This window comes from Porites lutea, chromosome 11 (assembly GCF_958299795.1).
Source record: "Porites lutea chromosome 11, jaPorLute2.1, whole genome shotgun sequence".
NCBI lineage: Eukaryota > Metazoa > Cnidaria > Anthozoa > Scleractinia > Poritidae > Porites > Porites lutea.
The window spans coordinates 17,710,020-17,734,555 of record NC_133211.1 but is presented as its reverse complement, the minus strand read 5'-3'; the positions used below and the strand labels follow the sequence as shown (position 1 = coordinate 17,734,555).

At 39.1% G+C, this 24,536-nt stretch overlaps 1 protein-coding gene and 1 pseudogene across 1 annotated transcript; one reads left to right on the top strand and one right to left on the bottom strand.

The window, feature by feature from the left end:
• Positions 1 to 604: 604 nt before the first annotated feature.
• LOC140953285 (tyrosinase HcTyr2-like) lies at positions 605 to 3,471 on the top strand. Its single transcript, XM_073402784.1, has 3 exons — positions 605 to 666; positions 1,572 to 1,786; positions 1,877 to 3,471. The coding sequence occupies exons 1-3, from the start codon at positions 605 to 607 to the stop codon at positions 3,469 to 3,471; spliced, it is 1,872 nt and encodes a 623-aa protein (XP_073258885.1).
• Positions 3,472 to 15,085: 11,614 nt separating this feature from the next.
• LOC140952289 (thromboxane A2 receptor-like) lies at positions 15,086 to 15,936 on the bottom strand (annotated as a pseudogene).
• Positions 15,937 to 24,536: the final 8,600 nt, after the last annotated feature.

Here is a 24,536-nt window from a genome sequence, read left to right as displayed (position 1 = left end):
TTGAAACTTGTTCAAATTCCTTTGTCAGATAGGTAGCAAAATGTGTGCACTTCTCCAATCATTTAGATATGATCAGTCATTAAAACAACATCGCGACCCATACAGAGGCAAGATGAAGGAGTGCTACAGTTTTTTTTTCAATGTTTTTTTTATACCTGTTATGAGCAGCATTTGTGTGTTTTATTTAATTGGCAATAAAACTTGGATAAGATGCAAGCTAGGAGCCAGGTGCATGAAACGGGAAGACATTTTGAATTAATTTTTTTTCTGTATGTGAATGTGGAGAATCGGCTGAGGTAAAGCACAATAACAAAGATTAACTTGGGAAGGGGTTGTCTAATCAGGGTGGGAGGAAGGGGTTTTTGTTACACCTGGAAAATTAGACACTCACAAATAACATTATGTGCTTGTCGATGTTTGGTAATGCTTTTTAATTCTAATTAGCAGAGGTGTGAGACAGACGTCCATCTGCCCATCCAGACGGGCATGGGCAGACAAATTGGTCATTTGAAACATGCACACACAGACAAAAATGCCGATGACAATTAGCTGGGTGGACATGGACGGACAATAATGCTAATGGAAATATGCAGGAGGGACATGGATGGACATAGGTTATGTATTGGACGGACATGGACAGACCAGACTGCAAAATTATGTGGGAGGGTATGTGCGGAAATGTGAAATGCATGGACAGCCATAGGAGGACGAAAATATTAGACTAAATCATTTGGACGGACACAGACAGACAGTTTGAGTGTTTGGACGGACACATGCAGGTAAAACCGTCGCACACCTCTGATGCTCAAAACATTGGCAAACATGCTGTGTACTTGATGGTGCGGAGCAGTAAAAAGTCAATGCTTGGAGCAGTGTAGAAGGCAAATCAACCAGAAGATTAAGACATGAAGGCTAAAGTAATGCTTGGTGTTATCATGTCAAGCATTGACTGAGGCACAGGTTAAAATCAGTGGAAATGCTGATGCTTCAGACAGCGCTGAGCATTGCTCAGAGCTATACTCCGACCAAAATTTAGTAAATGCTTGCAATGCTCGAGACAATGCTTGGCATTGCCTGGCATTGCCTAGCATGCTGATCATTGCCCAGGACCATTGCGTGCAACAATGTGCAACCACTGCTTGACCATTTTGGGCAATCCAGCATCATCTTCCATTATTCCCCCAGTGCTTTTTAAATCTTTTATTTAAATGTTTATTCATTTTTTTCCTGGTGTTAAAATCATACAAACTCCCATTATGTACAATTATGTTTGATCACCAAACAGTGCTTATATTTTTTTACTGTGTTGACCAGTTCACGCAAAAAAGGGTGATGTCTACATATGTTAAAAACAGGCTTATACTGCCAGTCGTTTGACCACTCAGTCACTCTGGTGCCATCTTATCTAACTCTGTGTGATTGAATACATGAGTTGCTCAAATATTGATGTTCAGGGTAATTTGCTATACAATGAGTTGGGCCACCGAATTCATCTTTGCATGAGCACTTTACTATTAATTGAGAAAACAAGTACCTATTGTCCTCACTTTGACTTTCCATTTCTCTTACAGAAATGTTAGTATTCGACTGTCTCTTCGTGAACTACAACTAGAACATAATGCTGATAAGAAGCATGACTTTCTCAAGGCATGGAAACTAATTCAGGAACTGCCACCAACTAATCCGAACTCATTCTGGTCAATAGCATCATACCATGGTATGCCATTCAAAGAGCGTCAAGTTCCACTGCATGGGAATGAAAGTGAGAAGGACTCCAGTGGCACTGGTAACGATGAGAAGGAAACGTGGGGTGGCTACTGCCAACATGCCAATGTTCTCTTCCCATTTTGGCACTGATTTTATTGCCTTCGTTTAGAACAGGCACTGCAGTCAGTACTGGAAAGGGGGAAAGAACGAGTGGCATTGCACTACTGGGATGAATCAAGCGAAGATACCAAGAAGAAAGGTCTGCCCGACATCGTCACAGACAAGCATGTGATAATTGATGGGAAGCATGTGCCAAATCCCCTGTTCAAATTCGAGCTGCCCATGCCTATTAAAGATGATGTTCAAACCTCTGATTCATTTAGCAAGTTTTATGAGAAAGATACTGGCTATGAAACCTGCAGGTATCCATACTCGGGCATCCGAAATCCCGATGCTGCTAAGCAGGCCGCTTTAGATCACAATGCCAGTATCGAAGAGGAAGATGCGATACCCCTTTTACAAGAAAACGTCATCGGCTGGCTAAGTGAGGGTGTTAAACATGGAGGTGTTACCGACCAGTTTAAACGTTGCCTTGAGACACAAGATTACAATCCATTCTCAAACACGACATCTGTTAGTCCTCCATTTGCTTCAATTGAGCAGCCACATAATGATCTACATTTGGCCATAGGTGGATACACAAAACCGGTAACTAATAAAGATGGAAGCGTCAAACAGGATGCCCAGGGCAACATCATGTGGAGTGGTCCAATTACAGGAGCAAATGGTGACATGGGTGCAAACGAGGTGGCTTCGTACGACCCAGTTTTCTTCTTGCATCACTGCAACATTGATCGCATGCTTTGGGTCTGGCAGAAGAAGCATAACAAGACGGATCCGAGCACATTCACCATTGACAACAGTGATAAAGAGGACAAAGGCATCTCGAACAGCGAGCAAGGTGCTACTCCCTACCAGAGATGGGGCCAAAAGCTAAACGAGAAGACCATTCTTTACCCGTTTCAAGATGAGTACGGTGTCCCTCGAACATCCAGGGATTGCATCGACATTGTCGGGCAGCTTGGTTATGATTACTCCATTGGCTCGCTGGATCAAGAAGAGTGGCCCGAACCTGAAAAAGTAAAGATCATGTCCCTGCTACGTAAGCCAAGCACACCCTGGGAGGACATTCTTGTTAAGCTCAAAATGGAAGAGGAAGACTTAAAGAGAAGTGCCACTGCCACAGGTGTCCAACGCCTCCGACTGATATTTGACCGTACTCACCTTCCTGCAATGAAAAAGGAACCTTTTCCTGATTGTCACATCCCTCTGTTCCCAACTGGTCCTATCAGTTTTAAAATGAAGGGACTGCAGTACAATTTGAAAGATTTTATTCAGGTCAAAGATGTCAACAAGGACAAGATTTCAGGATCTTTCCTTGTGCAAGTGTTCTACAAAGCCAATGGAAAGCTCTACTATCTGGGACAGCGCGGTGTTCTGTCCAGGTGGAACAGAAGCAACTGCGCTAACTGCCAGGGACGAAGGATGGCTGACATCTCCATTCCAATCACAGGAGAGGACAGAGCTCCGTATGACCCTCAGAACCTAGTGGTGCACCTTGTGAGTAAGGACGGGCTGACCGGTAAGTACAAAAAAGAGGTGCTCGCTGGCAAAGATCTTGTTGTACCGGCAGCTGCCAGAAGTGCTTCTGGTGAGCCAAAGCCTTCACTTCGCATCGTCGGGGTTTTTACCTATGAAAACTGAAAAAAATCTTCCATATTTTTTTTGCTAGCCAACTACAGTAGATGATAGATGATATTAACATGCAGTAAAAGTTTGAATCATTTATGTATTCATCGTTATACCTGTAGCTTTTTTTTTCTTTGTAATTCTACCACCACTGCAGTATCAAAATTTTAGTAAGTGTATCATTAGCATGTAAAGCTTATAAAATTTGCCGAATAACCAGCTACACTTTTTGCGCTATTTCAATTTTGACAATATTGTTACTAATCTTAGCCTTCATGATATGGAAAACATCAAACCCTATGCTTTTAGCCTATTTTAATCATCATAAGCTTTTAGAAACTGGCTTTTTTATTATTTCTTTTTTATCCATGTGTACTTGCTCATTTTGTTTGCTTAGGAGCTTACACTATGTGACAACAAATTGTTAGTAAAATTTAAGTAAGAAGATTAACAGTATGATCATAGCAGATTTAGTCACTTTGTTGCAACAGTGAACTAATAATAAATCAATAAAAATCGACATTTCTTTTTAGCAGTTCAATCCCTCATAGGTACATATAAACGTATATAAAAAAAATGTTTTTTAAGCATGTTTTTTGTGCATTAGTAGGACAAAAGCTTTCAAGCTCAGCACACTAGCAAACCAGATACATTTATGTATATTCAGTTACTTAGTAGGTTTGTAACACATAATAACCTAACTGATTACAACATTACTCCATGGGGTCCATAAAGGCACTGGGTTCTAGTACCGGTCTATGCTGACTTTCCGTTCAAAGTCATCTTTGAGTCGATTTCAGTTGTGATGCCATCGTTGTAGAGGGTCTATTTATAGAAGGTGGTAGCGAACTTGAACAGCAAAACTCTTTTGGCAAGCCACAACAATTGTAAGTGCTTGCATGGACTAGTAGGTAGCCTCATGGCCTAATAGATATTTTACAACCTACACATTTAAAAATACGTAATAGGTTTTTTCAAAAACATTTCAACCCTACTAGGGGAGACTTTTCACAGTGAAGGTAAGGTAGAATCTGTGCCCAGCCAAGTGATTCTGTTAGCATGCATTTTTACATAATTTAGTATTCCCGCCAATGTCAATGATTTGGCTTATTTTATCAAGTGAATGTTTTATATTCGAGTGTTTGATGATTTGGCTTATTCTATTTTGTTGAGTTTTCTGATACTTAAAGTTTAAAACTGGGGTTTAATGAGGTGACCGTGCTTAAGCTCCCAAGAACGTGATCTTAAGTTAGGAAACTTATCAACATGTGATGTACCAGGCTGTTCCCAAGCAACGCGTCCCATTCCAAATGGTAGCACAAGTGCACGTGTTTGGAAAGCCCTCACAAGAAGTTTCGTGCGTTCCCAAAGTCTTCCTTTTTGTTGACTTTACAGTGGACATAATGGCGGGCCAACTTAATTATTTCTACCGCAAAAGCCGTAAACAACTTTTGTTCTCTTAACCCGAGCAGTTACTTAGGTTGCTCTGGAACCACGAGTGGCACGTAATGCTAGCACCACAGCCTGGTCATCTCTCCTAGCAATAATGGTAATGTAATTAAGTACTTTAGCCAAGTTTACGGTTTGTAAGAATCATCCTGGCCTATTTGCCAGCAAGAACTGTGGAACTGCTTGAGTTCGCTCTACGGCAAACCAGGAACACTTTAATTAGTTTGTTGAATTACTTTCTTAATTAACATGCTGTAACAATAAGCTTTTCACCGTCTGTAATCCGTTCCCGAAATGAGATCCCGTTCCGACAAGTTTGTACTGAATTGATAGCAGCTCTCGCGGGCTATAAGTCAATTATTACAGGTCAGCGAACGAAGACCAGTACGCGCAGTGATTGGTATTGAAACACGTCTCGGTTGGTTTTGCATTGACTTAGGTTCGGTTAATCATTAAAGATGGAGTGAAACGTGACACGGTTAGCGGAACGCGGAATCGGCGCTAATCCGTCAAAGGATACCGACAGGTTACCACTTTTTGAATAGAACCTGCTTTTGACCAATCACGGCGTAGCTTGTAGCGTCGCGCGTTTTATTAGTAGCGTGGTTTTTAGTGTAGAGTGAGAGACGGCCAGGCGTTCAAGACCTATTAAAACCTCAGTTGAAAAGTCAAGACTGGTCTGCCAAGTTTTCCTTCAGAAGTTAATTCCCCCAAAAGAGACAATCCCGAAAAGCCCCGTAACAGATTAACAATTCTATTCAACACACTGCAGCTTATGCTGGTGTTGGAAGAAAAGTGTGAGAAGGAGTATTTCTCCTGAGCTCTCCTTGCAGTCCGAGATGAGATGCTGGTCTGTTACACTGTAAGCTCACCAAGTACCAATTGTACATCTGGGTGGTGAGAGGCACTGCGATAGTAAAGTGTCTTGCCCAAGAACAAACCAAATTAGACTGCTTGATGTGCAGTCCAGAGCACCAACCATTTGTGAGAGTTTGAATTAAAATTGAATTGAATATTGAATTTTCCAAAATAACAAATTATAGCTAAATAACCATAAGCTAAATGGTCAAAGATTGAAGTCTGATGCATGCAGTGGAAAGAAATTCATTTGGATCCCTCCCCCCACAAATGAACATTCTTCAACAAGATACCCCAGGCACTGCTAGGTTATCTCGTCACATCCATGTAACAGAAGATTCTTGAAACAGCTGATCCAGTCAACAGTGATACAACCACTTTCCTGTTCAATTCATTTTTGCCAGATTTTTGTCTTATTAATAATGGTTATAGGACTGAGTGGAGTCCAATTCATTCTGAAATCATACGAGTGATTAACAAAATTAGACGACCGCGCAGCGGGAGTCTGATTTGTTAATTACGAGTATGATTACAGACTGAATTGGACAATATGATGTCCTGTTACCAATTAATCGTAACAATTATAATTTTCCACAAAACTAAAATTTTCAATTGAAAAAGAGCCTTTAATAGTCATTTTTAAATGTCATAATAACGAATAAAAATATGGAAAATAGCTTGCAAAATGTAAGTTTCGTTAAAAACAGTCACCGGAGACTAAACCTCCACAATTTTACAAAGTCAGGCTTGTAAATTGGTTAACATAGTGATTGTAATCAATTTTCTGATTGGTGGATTTAGTGGAGAGGACTTAAAATCATTGGCTCATGTAACTGTCCGATTACAGGTGTCCGATTACAGCCAGCTGTCCAGTTAAAACTTTGCAGATTAATTAGAGCAAAATACAACAGTTTATGCACCCATGACCATAATAGAGAGATTTAGCAAAGAGGACGGCAACGGCAACGGGAACGCCACAAAACAATAGGCTTAATGACCACAAACAATCACTCTCCACGCACGTTTTAAAGTTTTGTACATTTCTTTGTCGTCCTCTGCAAAATAACAACGTCAAATGACCAATTTTTAGGTTTTTTCGAGAACATGAGCGCATGACGGTAAATCTTTGCTTCTTTTTTCTTACTTTAACGCCGTTCCTAGAAATTTTGACCCTAGGCAGTTCCTCACCATTTTCAATGTGAGACAATTTGGCATAATCACGAAAGAGTCAGAACTTGAACGAGAAGAAATATTTTGAAGTGACGTTTTCGTTGCCGTTGCCGTCCTCGTTGCTTAATCTCTCTAATGAACACTTTGAACCGTAACTTTTTAATAAGTCGGTAAAAGGTTCACATAATGAACCCATTCATCATAATGAACATTGAACTCGATTTTGGTCTTTACAACAACTGTAGAGATTGTTGTGCTCTCATTGGTCGAGAGCCGTAATCAACAAGAGTATTGAAAATGAAAATGATGTAATATGTAACGCAAGGCTCAGCAATCCCCACCATGTAGGAGAAATTGTCACAATTTGTTCTTAGAAAGGAATGGCAAATTTACACAACATGAACACTGGTGAGTTTCCAAATTTCGATACCGGTGTATGTACTGGGTGCAATTTTCGGCGAGGAGAGATTCGAAACAAAAGAAGATGCAAAGGGAAACTCTTCCTGAAAGAAACTTCACGGCTCGCAACATCCAAGATGACAGGCAAGACGACCTCAAAGAAATCACGTCGACGCCGAAGCAAAAGGTATCATGACACACAAAGAGAGTGATAAAAAACAATTTAAGGAAATATTGCCATACATCAATCACTAGCATTTAGACGTAGGAGTAAATTTATTACACAAATTAGAAAGAAAAAGAACACGTTAACGTCTATCGATTCACAAAACGTGTTAAACGCTATTTCACAATCGACATTTTCTGTAGGGGGAAGAGGGGGATAAAATTTTGGGCCAGTGGCATAAACTGGTGGGGGCGGGTAATTTTTGGATACACGCACTTTCGGGAAGGGATACATTTTTAATCTGCCTTAGTTGTATAAAAGATCACCGACCCCCACCCCAACCAACTCCAACTCCCACCCACCACCCACCAACTCCAAATGTAGAGGCTTGTAAGAATGTTAAATATCCTTCTCCTAAATAGTAATCACTCGCAGGATGCTTTTATTCTTCTGGGATTATAGCCTCCAACTTCGGCAGACTTTTGCGAGCCCTACTGCGTGATGGCAGGCGTGCAGCGCAAATGTATTTACCCGGGGGTGGGGGTACTTCCAGAAAAATTGGGTGGGGGGTGTGCGGTACGCTTCCTGGAACCCTTAAGGCCTATACACACGAGGGGTTTTGCTCCGGGAGCATGCTCCAGGGTCAATTTGCACGACTAGTACACAGAAGGGAGCGTTTTTAAGTTTGTTCAGTTTGCCCCGGGAGCTTGCTCCCAAATATTTAACCGGTTTAATATTGTGGAGCATGTTGCAGGGTGGAAATTCTGCTCCCGAGGATGAATTGCACTTATGAAATCATTGGTACACTCAAGGGGTTTTCTCCTGGAGCAAAACCCCTCGTGTGTATCGGCCTTTGGCCTGTTTCAGACCAAAATCTGTGATTTTCCCAACCCAATTTCAGACCTAATCATAAAAATTACAATATCCTTGACTGTGATTGGTTTAAATAACTCCTATTTCCACTAATTCACTTGCCAAGTTTTTGACGGACAAGTCGCAGGGACATGTCCCACAAATTCAAACCAGTTGGAATTCGTGGGTGAATGAATCAATTCAGCAAGTGGCCGGCTTTGCATGATATCCCAAAAAAGGCTGATGGTGTATGAGGCCACACACATAAACAGCCATAAGGCAACGTGGAGTTTGCCAAGTGCTGAAACTATGTAGACAGACAGACAGACGGACAGACAAACAGATACATAGATAGATTTACAAAAAAGGAAGAATTTTATACAGTTTATTTAAAAACATATAGTTGTATTATATTTACAGATTTTTCCCTCACAAATCTCATCCTCGGGTTTATTCTTAACAAATTTCAGCCTCAATATTCTTATAACGAAAAAAGAGTGCAGATAACGTTTTTGTTATACTGCCTGAGTAGTTAAAGAACTTATTGAGCTTTCTAACCAAGAAATAAAAACGGTAGGTCACTGAATTAGTTTGTCCGATAATTTTACACTAACTGAAATTTAGAGGACCATTTTGTGGATCTGATGCATTGCCATAGTAACTGATATGATGTCACAAGTACCCTTAAATTATAGCCCAAAATAGTTGCAAAATACTTATAGTTTGGCGACATACACTGTATAATCAAACACTACAGCAACGAAAAACCCTTTTGAGCCTCCTTAAGGAAAGATATGACGGAACTTGAACAAAAAAAGTAAAATTGAATGTTTTTTAATTACCCCGTAGAATTAGAATTGAATTTACTTAGCTCAAAAGTTAAGTTATTAATGAAATGGAACTGAATGTTTGATTTCTTTTGTTTGGTATGGATGGATTAAAAAGATCAATTTAATAATTTAATACATTTATTTCACTGGTTTACTTTTTTTCCTTTTAGGTCCTTGACCGGCATCCCTGCCCCTTTCATATGTGAGACCCCCCTCCCCCTCCCCATCCCCCTCCGGCTTGCACTCCTAATACTGACATTCAGAGGAGCTGCCAGTAGTGCAAAAGCTTACAGACTGCTAAAATGCTCAGTTCTTTTTGCTTTTTGTCCAGTGTAAGAAATTTGTCAGAACAAAACAGATAAAAAAGTCTAAAATATACTTTTCCTGCAACTAATAAATAATTAACCAGTTTTAAATACTGAATTTTATTTATCAATTTAAAGTTGTCTTTTTATAAATCGTACAAGTCTGATGTTCCTAAATCATATATATGTCCATATTGCCGCATTCGACAGCGATTCTTCACGCAGAATGAAACAATGCCATAACTCATAAACATAAAAACCACAAAGGATATAAAACAGAACACTATTAACACAGTGAAATCCTGTTTTTGCTCTGGAGAAAATTTTAACATTACTGTTCAACAGTTTTTAAAGAGCCTTTATTTGGTGCAGGTTCTATACCAAGTATATGACACATAAGGGGATATATATATATATATATATATATATATATATATATATATTGACATTTTCAAATGGCTCAGAGATATAGTTCTCCTTGAAAAGAGGTCCATGTGCAAGGAAAAAGGGATGCATGTCAGCATATTTGTTACTATAGCCATGGTTACCAAGAACATCCATCTGTGACATGTTTTGTGTGATGACCCATTGATCGTCAGCTGCGATAAAAATTGGCATCACACGTTGATTATGCTTGTAATGAAATAGGAATATCGTGTTTCAGATATGCATGAAGGTGTGGAATTTCTTTGAGCTTTTGGTATGTTTTGTTTAACATCCCCTCCTTGGGTAGAATATGAAAGAAAGGCTCAAATACATGGTCTGCTCTATTGGGATTTAGAATAAGAGAATACCAAGTTGGATTGAGGTACATATTCATCCTGAACAATAACTCGAGAACTGTTCACTGCAGCCATGCCTTGATCACTTGTGATGATCAAATTCACCTTCAAGACAAAAATGATTATTAGCACTTTGAAATCACTCTATCTACCATTTTAATGTAAAAGGGGCTATATCATGGTCATTTTTAGGGTGTCTAGATATAACGATGACCTAGAAAACGAAGAATTTTTCACCAGAAGTTGCCGATGTGATTCGCAGAATGGACAATGTAACCGGATATCTGCTGCAAACCCTGCGAAGTCGTGCTGTTGGACCAGGTATGGAAACATATTTTGAATTTTTTTTGTAAATATTGTCGTTAAACACTTTTGTGATAAGCTTACATCATACACAAAAAGGCGACCGTGAAACATGCTGAGAGGCTATTTGCATTGTTGATGAAGTGCCAGCCCAGCTACTTCAGCCCGATACTGCTCTTTAGAAACTGGACCGAAGTTTTTTTACATCATGATAGATTGGCCTGCTTTCCCTAAACACCTTGTAATGTCATTTTGTTCATTGTAATAATAATCCTTTAAATAAATAGTTCATAAATAAAGAGGGGTCCTATGCATAAAAATGAGGGTGTCTAGAAACGACAACCTAGAAAACGATGACCTAGAAAACGACGACCTATTTGCTGACACTTTCCTTGACAACATAATAAAGTACTGTAAAATTTTGCAAATAAGTCCCTCCAGATATAAGCCCCTCAAACTTTTAACGCAAAAACCCGTCTGTTAAATCGCCCCTCCAAATATAAGGCCCCCGGGGGCTTGTATTTGGAAATTGCCCTCAAATACAAAGCAAAACAAAGCAAAAACGAAAAATTTCCTTCCAATTGTACGGCTAGCCCAATCGATTTTGAAACCGGTCAGTATAAAACATGGACTGCGGACTGTTGACTACGGACTGCGGACTGGGAATAAAATACGGACTAGGTATAAAACGCGGACCGGAAAATATGTATTTATCGTTTTCAATTCTAAATGAATAAGAACGAAATTGAAATATACGAATTTGAAATGCATTTGAAAAATTTTTTTGTTTGCGCTCAAGAGAGAATGATCTACTGTTGCGCTCTAATCTATAATAAATTATATAATAATGACATAATTTCTGCCTAATCAGGCCTACTCGCCTGTTCCAGGCTTCGAGATAATTGGGTCCGCTGAGTGAAGAAAGCGCGAAAATAAAACGGGAGGAAACTGGGTAGTCTCCTCTTTATCTGAGAGCCTGGAACAGGCTAAATTAGGCCAGGTCTGGAAATGGGTATGAATTTTAGAGATCAGGTCTGAAAACGGGTGTGGAAAACCGGACATTTTTTATTCTTAAACAGGGTAAGGATTTAGAGAACCAGGGGGCATAACCCGACCAAAAAATCCCCAGGAGTACCCCCTTCCGGGGTTCAGGAACAGGGTGTAAATCATGTCATCATAATCATCGCGTAGAATATAACGTTGGGTTGGATGATTCATTTCGGATATTAATCACGTATAGATGAATAATCCCTCCCCCCTAAATACTGCTTTTTTACCTCGTGGAATGCCCCTATATTGACCTTCTCGTCTGAGTTCTTCATTTCCTCATATTCCCAATGCTTTATTTGAAACGGAATAGAGGCATCTTTAAGAATTTTACTCTGACTCGGCTAACACCAATACTATTCTTTTTATTCGGTGCTTCTCCGATTGGTTCTCTTCTAACTCCTTATTTTGATAAAATTCAGAGTTTAATTTCAGTTGCCTTGAATAGCGGCATAAGGGACGGACCATTAGAAAAGTTGTAATGGGGGGGGAAGGGAGAGGAATTTTCGAGCCGCAGGAATTTTTTTTCGTTATCAAATTCCTTGTATGAATTTTTTTTAGGCCATAGCATGAATATTTTTTAGGATTAATTGGCTTGCATGAATTTTTTTTCATTTAATTTTCCCTTGCGTGAATATTTTTTTTGTACTTCGCCCGCCCCCCGCCCCCATAAGTTTTCTAATGGTCCTTCCCTAACCTTCCTTGTCCGTGCAGCATGCTTTCCTTCTCAACATGAGGAGAATATAGACTGCGTGACCGGCTTACGGAATGTTTTTGTGTAAGGCAAGGAGCTGGAACTACCGTTTTATGCAAGCCCGCTTTTCGTTTCTCTCAGTTTTACATTTCTAAGGCTGTTTTTATATACATAGTACGCAGTCCGCGTTTTATACCTAGTCCGTGTTTTATACTCAGTCCGTAGTCTGCATTTTATACCTAGTCCATGTTTTATACCCGGTCCACAGTCCGAGGTCCGCAGTCCGCAGTCCGTGTTTTATACTGACCGATTTTGAAACCCAAATTTCCCTCCATAGATAAGCCTCTCAAAAAGGGCCTTTCAAAAATATAACTCCCGGGGCTTATTTTCAGAATTTTACAGTAATTCCTTTTAAATGTTTTTGGTCCTCTCAACCGTTAGTTGTGGAGAGCTGTTCTCCCCTTTCCTGCTGTAACAGATTCCATCTTGCAGGAGTACTAAAGCAATGTTCTTGATTACCCTGATTCCAGAGTCAGTTATAAGTAGATTCCCCTCCATGTCCTTTAGCCGCTCTGCCTGGCCTGTAACCTATTTACTTGCATGTTTATTTTAGCATTATATGGCAAAGAAAGTCTTCAAGAGATGCACAGTGCATGGATTGATGGTTAGCTTGCCCCACCCTAGTGGTGCACGGCCAGAAAGATCCCTTGGTTCCAGATTTTCATCCTGAGTTTTTACATGCTAATATCAGAGGATCCAAGCTTCATCTAATGCCAGAAGGAAGGCATAATATCCACCTTCGCTATGCTGATGAATTCAACTCACTTGTCAGGAACTTTTTGACAGGAAAATTAGACTAATTAATGAACACAGAGGTTTGACTTTTTTTTACCGGCATTTTTCTAAACAAACACTGCACACAGTTACTTGTAAAGCCTGTTAAAACTTCTGCATCAGTCAAAGCAAAACGAACAGTGTTTTCCTATAATGTAATAACGTTCCTATAACTTTGCATCGAGATTAACATGTGTTTGTCAAAACAGAGAAGCTTGTTTCAGTAGTATGGTATTAGCAACATGAAATTACCAAAATTGATCCAAAGAGCTAACCTTCCTCTAGGGAGAGCTGCGATTACCGCGAACTGATCACAGTTTAGATCACGTGACATCGTAACATGTTTTTGTTCATAGCTTATCATTGGTGTCTGCAAGTATTGTCATTCAAGTCTTTGAAAGCGTTTGCGTTGCTTTGGCAATTTTTTTGTAATCCCTATCACGTTATAAGGAATATACTGCTACCTGTGAACTAGTACCAAGTGCAAAAGATTCCTCCGCAAGCATTAAGTTGAGCCGCGAGACTGAAATTGCGCGCACTCTCGAATGAGACATTGCGCTTCTCGCAATTTCGACTTTAAACAGAGAGTTTTTCCGCCTGCACGAAAACCATACAGGATAGGACTTCTGTTCACACATGAGAACGGTCATTTTGGCGCGATGTTTGTAACGGAGCGAAGCTACACCGCGCCGATCTCTAAAGTTGAGCGTCACTTATCGAATAGATGTTCATACTATACCGAATAGCTTTTCTTGTCCACACGAAAGGCTGTCCTTTTATCTAAGTTTCTTGAATTACATCAAGTCTTAAAACACTCGCATGAGCCTTGGGTGTTGCACACTGCGCAGAATTATCACAGTTGTTTCTTAAATTCACACGTGACTCATGTTGCCAGGTAACGTGAATCAGACCACTGTTATATGTGTTTGAAACACTGGGTGTATAGTTAAGCGGATATACTCTCGTTCGAGGCTTGAAGCTGCAAATCCATCCACGAATTCTCGACACGATATCTTTAAAGGCGTCCGCATATCCTGCTCTGTATCGCCGGCTTACTAATATACAGGTGACTGGATGCACAAATGGATCAACGGTTGACAAACCAAACGCGAACAAGTCGAAGTATATACTGCGCCAATTTGCGTGATAACTGAGCATCACTCGAGCCTGGCGAAAGGAGAGAGATGTTGTCAATCATGTGATGTTATAGTCTCCCTCGCAGCCGTTTTTTAGATGTCACGCTACGCTCCGTGACATCCAAAAACCGCCTGCGAGGGAGACTAGTGATGTTAGTGAGCTTAATCAACTCAACGGCGACGACGGCATCGACAACAACGGCAAAAAACAATAGGTTTAGATAATCAAAACAACAACTCCGCATGTTTTTCTAATAATAATCTTTTTTTCGAATCTTAGATACAGTCCTTTAGAATTCAACTCCAGAAAAATTCACCAACATTTGAATGACGTGGAATAAGAGCAGTTATTTTAGAAACATTGTGAATTCATTTTCGAAGTGACGTTTTCACTATTGTCGTCGTTGCTTAGCTCCCTTGTAAAAGACAAGGGAAAGTGTACCACATCTCTCTGGGGCCTACCCACATTTACCCAGACTTCAGTGATACAAAGATAAAAATGATATGACTTTTTGTTGCGGCGAGTCTAAGTTTCAACTTGGTTTGAGAAGGTCTTTAAGGAAATGCTGGTCATTTTAGGGAGTTCCTTTCCTTGTTTGCCTGTGCATTAAATAACTCTGGATCCAAACAATAGTTTTAATTTAATATTCAGTAGATCGATATACACCGTCACACCCAATCCGGCTTGACTGAGGCTTTGTTAGTGTCAGACTATATCGGATAGTTTTTCATGCCGACACGCCAATCTATCCGGTATAGTATAAACAGCAACGGCATAAAACTGGAAAAAGTCGTTCACGCACATCAAACTTTATGCCTGAGCGGTTGTCCGAGAGGGCTTGGTGTGTGATCATAGCCTCCACCCAGATTTTCCCGGCCTGCTTTCAATCTTCTTTTAAAGATTAACTCATATAAAGCGTTTTTCCTTACCAAAGTTGGAACCCAAGCCAGGCTATAGGATAGAGCCATAATTCCGGTTAGGTTAGAGAGTATTATGGCCTCGCGATCACCTGCACTCTGTGTAAGAACCCCAGTTCCAACGGACAAATTCATTCTCTTCAAAGCTTTAAGCACTGAAACGTTCATTACAAGCATAAGTAGAATGGACAGCGAGAAGTTGCAAATGAAGGCATGTACAACGATTACTTCGCCATTGCTCGTGGAGTTAAGCGAGTACAAGCACACTGCTATGGGATGTTTTGTCAGTTCGATGCTCTTTAACAAGAGAGGCAGGATAGCTAGTGCTGCAGAATGTACAAAAATATACCCAACCGCTATCCTAACTTTTCGAAGGTTTATAAGTTGTTGATAGTAAAACGGCACGCACATGGCTATAAATCGTTCGGCAGACATGACGAGTGTTACCATGACCATCATGGTACCGAAGAACAGCAAACAAAAAGTGGCCAATGAACAGCCGAGATTTTCCGCCGGCCACTCACCGCTGTCCAGGTGTAGCCGGTAAGAGCGAGAAAAATTCCCATGACCGCTTGCAGACCCATAAGGAAGTTATTGTATTGCTTTCGAGAGAATGTTGATTTCTTGTAAATGAGAAGGTAGTAAGCTGCGACCAGGTTAACTAGGGCAGTTACAAGTGTATTCAGGATTGTACCGACTCCTAAAAAAAGATTTTGCTTCACTTCGTAGGATGCCATGAATCGCAAATCGGCTACGTTGGATTAAGAGGGTGATCTATGTTCTGTTTGTCAATCATAAAAGTGAAGTATAGTCGTTGTAAAGTAGACCGTCGTTCGATGTGAAGTTCTTTGTTTTGGACGGCTAATCCCTGTAATGAATAAATTGAAATGTTAGTGATTTCAAAACTGAAAATTATTAAAATGATCAATTCATCAACTAAATCACATCGGTATGTGGTACACCGGACTTACAGCCACTTTATGTCGAGGGATTGTCAGGTCACGTGTTACCAAATGGAAAGTATTTTATACAACACTTGTTTCCTGCATGATGGGCGTTATTTGACGTTTAATGAAAATAAAAGCTTTCAAAGGCTTGGCTCCTACTATGATTTCAGTGATTTTCATAGACCTACTGCTACCTTGCGTTGTAAAAAACATCAAGGGCTTAAAAAATAATTTTCATTACCCTTTTGCTTGTCATAAAAGTAACTTTGCTTAAAAAGCTGTTCATTATCCCTGTGCGCAAAGACATCGAGAGATCATAATAAACTGAGTGTTCAGCGAAAAAAATATATCTCTTAAAATTTTTAATCCTCCGTATTAAGAGAGGAGCCTCGTAATAATCATCATTTCTATTTAAAATCAAAAGTATACACATTCAATTACAGAGGCTTTAGACTGCGGACGGGCTGAGTTGCTCAAAGCATGGTTAGCTTTAACCATTGGTTAAACAGTATCAAAACCAATACGTTGTCAAGGTATTAAACGCTGGTTAACGCTAACCATGCTTCGAGCAACTGGGCCCAGAAAGCTAAGAATCGAAAAACAAAAAACAAATGAGAGCAATCACAAAATTATATCTCGCGAAATACAAAGCTCGGACAAAGCACTGGCGATCTGCAAAATCAGTTTTAAAAAAAACCGCAAAAGAATTAGGCGTCGCACGTTTAATACGTTGCAAAAAGAGTTTTTTCTTTCTTTTTTTTTTTGGAAAACAGCATTTTTTACCAGAATAATTTGACTAAACCAGCAAAAACTTTATCCTTCAAAATGGACGTAAGCTTACATTGTACTTTGTTTTTGGTTTCAATGTCTAATGTCTACTTGCACGTGGCCTCTTCAATATTATAATTTATTTGACATATTTTATGATCTAAACTGCTTTCAAATACTTCAATGAAAGAAAGGAAATCAGTCTGAAGCGAATTAAAGATTTTTGAAAAGGTACACGCAAATATTCTTGACGTGAACAACGATTGCCTTTCATTTTTTGACGTCACAGTTTCCGCGTATTCCATTACTATCACTAGAGATAATGGACACAAGACATTAATGTATATGGGGCTGTTCTAATGTAAAAGTAAGTTGTTGTGACGCGATTTATTTAGTTATACTTTGGCCTCAATTCGCAGCTGCAGTCGGAAGTTTGAATGATTTTACCAACAATAAATCAGTACCTCTCTTGTACATTACTTCCAATGACGGCAGTAAAATCAATATTCACTTCCTTTAAGATTAAATTTTTTGGCTGTTCCTGAATAATCTTTTTGCTGAAGCTGTGTTTTTGGAAGTTCAGTTTCCAAATAAGAGCCTCTGTATGGGTATTTCCGACGAAATCGAAGTCGCGACGACCGTGACGATCTTAGAGGTTAAAGCGAATTAAGATCGAATTGCCATTTCAATCAAGTTTCACGCTGAACGTCAGTCGGAAAATAACAGCGAAGAAACCTGCCAAAAAGTGTGCTGCACGTTTAGAGTTTTTGTTTTTGCTTCTTTTCTCGTTTTCGTCGTCATTCTACTTGCACTGAGCTCGCTGGTAACGTTACCACCAAGTTACCGCTTTTTACCACGTAAAACAATCATTGCTATGTAGTCTATGTGACGATTTCAGTCGCCTGAAAAACCGACGCTTTGATGGAAGATTCACGACAAAATCGACCTCTTCAGGTACCCACACAGAGAATGAAAATGTCTCAGAACGTCGCTTATTTATGCTATATAAGAAAATAAATCATTTGTATTTCGCGTTTTAGACGGATGATGTATTAAACGAGCATAAACATAACCTTTAGAAGTTTTTCGCCGTAAACGTGTATAAATATAGGTGTCCTATGAACAAGGCTTACAGGGTCTTACAGGCCAAAAATTCAAAATGTTTCACCATAGTATTTACATAGAGTATCATTAATATTTAGTTCTTACATTGGAGTAGTCTAATGCTCGTTCTTCTCCACTGCCGATGACTTGAAAGACAGGTTTAAACCTTGGCTTTAGCGGGCCTTTGATTAAAAAAAATGTTTTTGCTTCTTTGTATGACAACGATAGTGCAATTAGATAGTTCTGGATATCAGAATGCTAGACAAACTGCGGTCTGTTATTACATAATTCCTGTTCACAAAGAAACTTTAAAAATCTCCTTTAAACCCTTCTTTTCCGCATTAGGCGTTGTAAGTAAATGGTTCCACTCTGAATTTATCCATCACTATACGATCGATTGAACATATAAGTACACTAGTACTGCGTCATGTGGATGATCCTGGACAGTGCAATTCACCAGGACATTTGTTTTTGTCAAAAATACTAATCGTGGCAAGCAATTTTGTAATGAAAACCGGATACGTATTTTATTAACATCAAACTCATTGAACTGATCGGTAATGGGCCAAAGCTGCTCAACTGTTTTACATACTGATTGTCAAGCTGATTCACAAACTGAAGTACGTTATTTACATTATGAAAGCAGACGGTAATAGTTGTTCAATTTGTCTTGGTTGTGTTTTCAATTTTGCGATATCTCTTTGTCTATTTTATTTCAACCTTCAACGACTATCCATGTCAATAACACATTTTGCCTAAGTTGGGTCTGAAAATCAATCTTAAGTGGCTTGGCTCAGGTTTTTTAAAAATGTTGGAGCAAAAGGCACCTCTAGTCAAAGTAATACTAAAAAAATATAATTTTAAGGCCAAGAAAGAGCCAAAACAAAACAAAGCAGCAACTTCTATTTGCAACAATTAGGTAATATAATTGACAGGCCTGTTAATTCGCCCTGTTAATTGAAAAATGTTCAATATATATCGGTGTGATTTTGCTAAAAGGTGCCCGCTAAACTTTCTCTTGAACACGGGCATCTCCCATGTTCAAGCCGGTGTAGCCGAAAAAAAAAAAAAAACCGGGGGCTTGCTGTCTTGCAATATTTGAAAGAGCACTTGAGCAACACGATACAATACTGGGAACTAAATACTTAAACAATGTCTTAAAAATAAAGCTATTTTTTATTTCCCTCTGAGACACCTGGAGAATAAAATTGTCACAAAGCCACAGCCTAAAAAGGCTAAGCTGCTCTGTTGCATCAGGAAGGCCAAACTTTTTTACTTAATTCTAAACACGGGGTCAAACAATATCTGAAAGCTCATTTTTAGTTCCCTCTGAAACACCTGGAAAATTAAAATTCTCACAGAGCCACAGCCTAAGAAGGCTAAGCTGCTCTGTTGCATTAGGAAGGGCAAACTGTTTTACTTAATGCTGGACATGCACTATCATCAATGTTTCCTTTAGGATTAGTTTTGTTTGTAAAATTAAAGGCTGGTCATCGCCATCTTCTCTCAACAACACTAAAATGCATTCAAGGAAGTTCTTAACAATTATACCATCTATTATTGATCACAAGTTATGAATAAGTTCAAGTACCTTTAAATCATGGCATAAGAAAAAAAACTCGATTTCAATTAAAGCACAAATTCTCATCATTAAACTTTAAAAAAAATCAAATACAGGCATTTCAAAACGAGATTCGAGTCACCGCAAAAACGCAAACAAGAGAGTCTAAACATCAAACTTAAAACTCACAACCACCTGAGTTTGACCAAAGCTCAAAAATTCAATTACTTTGTTTACTAAAAATCTCTGATTCATGTGGTTACACTCCTCATTTCCTTAAAACAATTAACTTCACATATTTAATCACTGAGCTGAGCTGAACTGAGCTGTTTCAGAGCGATCAGGCTTAAGAAATAGTGATCTCCATCGATATTCTCCATGAACATTACACTTTTACACAATTAGCAGTTATTAAGAATTTATAAAATGATCGAATGATCGGTGTCGACCATAACACGTTTTTGTTCGAAAATAATGATAGGTATCCATTTAAAGATGATACAAAGGAACCCAAAATAGATTTACCCCGCTTCGGCTGATGTTTAGAAAATTGAGAAGGACTGAAAAGCATCACCGTACATGCAGCTGAATCCAGTCAGCAACCCTCAATAAAAATCATTTAAGCTTACATAATCAACAACTACGTGAATTCCCGAGTTTCTGACTCGACAGTCAACCGCCACCGTCAGAATGTCATACGATATTGCTTCTCGAACGAATCCCTCATTTTAATTTTCCTTAATTCAGTAATCCAGGACCAAGTACCTTTTCCAGATCTTCTCCGCACGACGAAACGCTTCCTTCGACTTCTCTGGCCGCTTCCCGCTATATTTTCTAGTAGTTGGAGGGAATTTAGCCCTTCTTTGATCTCTTTAAACCCGCTTTCGTCTGCATTCCACCGGCGTATTAAAGGCTCGGGTTAAAGTTGTGGAAAAGATGAGTCGTTTTTCAACAGAATAGAAATTATTTCTATTTACTTTTGTCAATTCTTTGAAAACTGAAGAAGTATGCGCATTTGGAACGAGATGGAATGATATAAGAGTGGTGAAAAAAGTAGAGCATTTGTAGCTAATAATTTGTACTTTTTGAAATACGGATTAGCTGGTGTGTCTCACGTTTGAGATTTATGCAACTGGCTCCCAAAAGTCAAACTCAGGTGACTGCTACTACAGAGATGCTAATCTATTCGGAATTATAAGTAGGAAAAACCCCTAGTTTAAAGCCAAAACTAGAATAGGTTAATGAAATGGCAAGTCGTTCAGTAAATATGTTGTTTCCACGAAGGAAGTTTATTCCTACAAAACACCTGCGTCATTTGGGTCCATTCCCAGTTCAGTGAACATGAATGACGTGTCTTTTTCTAAACTGAACACGGGAATGTGACGTCTGGTCTAAAATTCTAAATCTCGCCATTCATCGCCAGTTTATTCATTTCCAAACTTTTTAATGATAACAGTTTTTTGGAAAAATCATAAACGATGGCTTTTTTTAAAAAAAATCATGCGCAGATGGTTTTTAATAGGCGCTAAAAATGAAACCCCGACTCTAAAAATACTCAAAACCACCCACCCTTTTCTTGCGGTCTCCATTATGTAGGGGCGTTCACTGAATGACCAATGCTAAACAAGGCCGTGAATAGCTTCGAAAATTTAACCTGATGTTCTGAACTGGACTGCATCTTTACCGCAGTTGATTTAGTTTTGACTAATATCAAAAAATAACTATAATCCTCTGATACGATATCAATGATTTTGCAAAGACTGTCTTCTTATCATTAATCCATTTTCCAAGTGCGCTAGGATCAAAGATAGTAATCTTTCAAGCAAATGTCAACAGAAAGAATGATCTAGCGGGTGAACGGTTCATTACCTCACGATTGGAAAAGTGTCAAAATGTCGAGATTTCACGGTTCTATGACTCGTACAGAAAATTGACCATTGATTAAAGCTAACAAGCAGCATAACTTTCATTTGACTGCTGGTTGCGTCACAGAGAACAGTATCTCGCAGTTTCCGTGGTAAGTAGGCTGCTTCCTTTTCAGTTTCATAATCAACTACATCTATTTCCTAAAATGTATCTCAGTGTTCGTGGCTGAAGCAGCAGTCGGTTAATTGGTGATTAGGCTAGTGCTCTGAGCTCGTCTTCCGCGTAGCCATAGGGTAAGTTCGAGTTTTCGTTCCCAGAAGCTCATATGTAAGTTGTGTTTGCGTTTGCTGATGATTCTCGTCCCTGCAAGCGATTGTCTACAGCATAAGTTTTGGGCTAACTGCTTGAACGGCAGAAATCTTAATGTGAGAGCAGTTGAGGTTCAGCTTGCTTCTGTAGCCGATACTAAACTGGCCTGGCATAAAGATAGACAACTGTTTTTAAATAACGGTATCGAATATAGGAAAGCGACTTTTCACGATTGGAGAAGTGTCAAAATGTCGAGATTTCACGGTTCTATGTCTTTACAGAAAATTGACTATTGATTAGAGCTAACAAGCAGCATAACATTCATCTGACTGCTGGTTGCGTCATAGAGAACAGTACCTCGCAGTTTCCTTCTCGAAAGAATCCGTCATTTTGATTTTCCCCAATTCAGTAATCCAGTAACCAAGTACCTTTTCCAGATCTTCTCCGCACGACGAAACGCTTTCTCTGACTTCTCTGGCCGCTTTCCGCTATATTTTCTAGTAGTTGGGGCGAATTTAGTCCTTCTTTGATCGCTTTAAACCCGCTTTCGTCTGCATTCCACCGGCGTATTAAAGGCTCGGGTTAAAGTTGTGGAAAAATTAGCCGTTTTTCAACAGAATAGAAATTATTTCTATTTACCTTGTCAGTTCTTTGAAAACTGAAGAAGTATGCGCATTTGGAACGAGATAGAATGATATAAGAGTGGTGAAAAAAGTAGAGCATTTGTAGCTAATAATTTGTACTTTTTGAAATACGGATTAGCTGGTGCGTCTCACGTTTGAGATTTATGCAACTGGCTCCCAAAAGTCAAACTCAGGTGACTGCAACCGCAGAGATGCTAATCTATTCGGAATTATAAGTAGGAAAAACCCCTATTTTAAAGCCAAAACTAGAATAGGTTAATGAAATGGCAAGTCGTTCAGTAAATATGTTGTTTCCACGAAGGAAGTTTATTCCTACAAAACACCTGCGTCATTTGGGTCCATTCCCAGTTCAGTGAACATGAATGACGTGTCTTTTTCTAAACTGAACACGGGAATGTGACGTCTAGTCTAAAATTCTAAATCTCTCCATTCATCGTCAGTTTATTCACTTTCAAATTATTTAATGATAACAGTTTTTTGGAAGACTGCCTTAGGATGAAATATAGTATTCTTTCAAGCAAATGTCATCAGAAAGAATGATCTAGCGGGTGAACGGTTCATTACCTCACGATTGGAAAAGTGTCAAAATGTCGAGATTTCACGGTTCTAAGACTCGTACAGAAAATTGACCATTGATTAGAGCTAACAAGCACCATAACATTAATCTGACTTTTGGTTGCGTCATAGAGAACAGTACCTCGCAGTTTCCTTCTCGAAAGAATCCGTCATTTTAATTTTCCCCAATTCAGTAATCCAGTACCAAGTACCTTTTCCAGATCTTCTCCGCACGACGAAACGCTTTCTCTGACTTCTCTGGCCGCTTTCCGCTATATTTTCTAGTAGTTGGGGCGAATTTAGTCCTTCTTTGATCGCTTTAAACCCGCTTTCGTCTGCATTCCACCGGCGTATTAAAGGCTCGGGTTAAAGTTGTGGAAAAGATGAGTCGTTTTTCAACAGAATAGAAATTATTTCTATTTACTTTTGTCAGTTCTTTGAAAACTGAAGAAGTATGCGCATTTGGAACGAGATAGAATTATACAAGAGTGGTGAAAAAAGTAGAGCATTTGTAACTAATAATTTGTACTTTTTGAAATACGGATTAGCTGGTGTGTCTCACGTTTGAGATTTATGCAACTGGCTCCCAAAAGTCAAACTCAGGTGACTGCTACCGCAGAGATGCTAATCTATTGGGAATTATTAGTAGAAAAAACCCCTAGTTTGAAGCCAAAACTAGAATAAGTCAATGAAATGGCAAGTCGTTCAGTAAATATGTTGTTTCCACGAAGGAAGTTTATTCCTACAAAACACCTGCGTCATTTGGGTCCATTCCCAGTTCAGTGAACATGAATGACGTGTCTTTTTCTAAACTGAACATGGGAATGTGACGTCTGGTCTAAAATTCTAAATCTCTCCATTCATCGTCAGTTTATTCACTTTCAAATTATTTAATGATAACAGTTTTTTGGAAAAATCATTAACGATGGCTTTTTTTTTTAAATCATGCACAGATGGCTTTTAATAGGCACTAAAAATGAATACCCCCGACTCTAAAAATACTTTATATGTAAGGGCGTTTACTGGGTGACCAATGCTAAACAACGCCATGAATAGCTAACTGAAAATTTAACCTGATGTTCTGAACTGGACTGTATCTTTACCGCAGTTGATTTACTTTTGACTAATATCAAACAAAAAATCATATCAATGATTTGGCAAAGACTGCCTTCTTATCTTTAATCCACTTTACAAGTGCGCTAGGATCAAAGATAGTATTCTTTCAAGGAAATGTTAGCAGTTTTAAAATAACGGTATCGAATAAAGGAAAGCGAGTTTTTACGATTGGAAAAGTGTCAAAATGTCGATATTTCACGGTTCTAGTATGACTCGTAGAGAAAATTGACCATTGATTAGAGCTAACAAGCAGCATAACATTCATTTGACTGCTGGCAGCTTTTTTTGGCAGTGACAGCTTTGCAATTTCTTGCCACTGGTAATTGAAGGAGTTTATGAGGGGTGCATAGGATGCACAAAATAATGCTCACTCCTCACTCACTAGTTTGAAACTTGTTCAAATTCCTTTGTCAGATAGGTAGCAAAATGTGTGCACTACTCCAAGCATTTAGATATGATCAGTCATA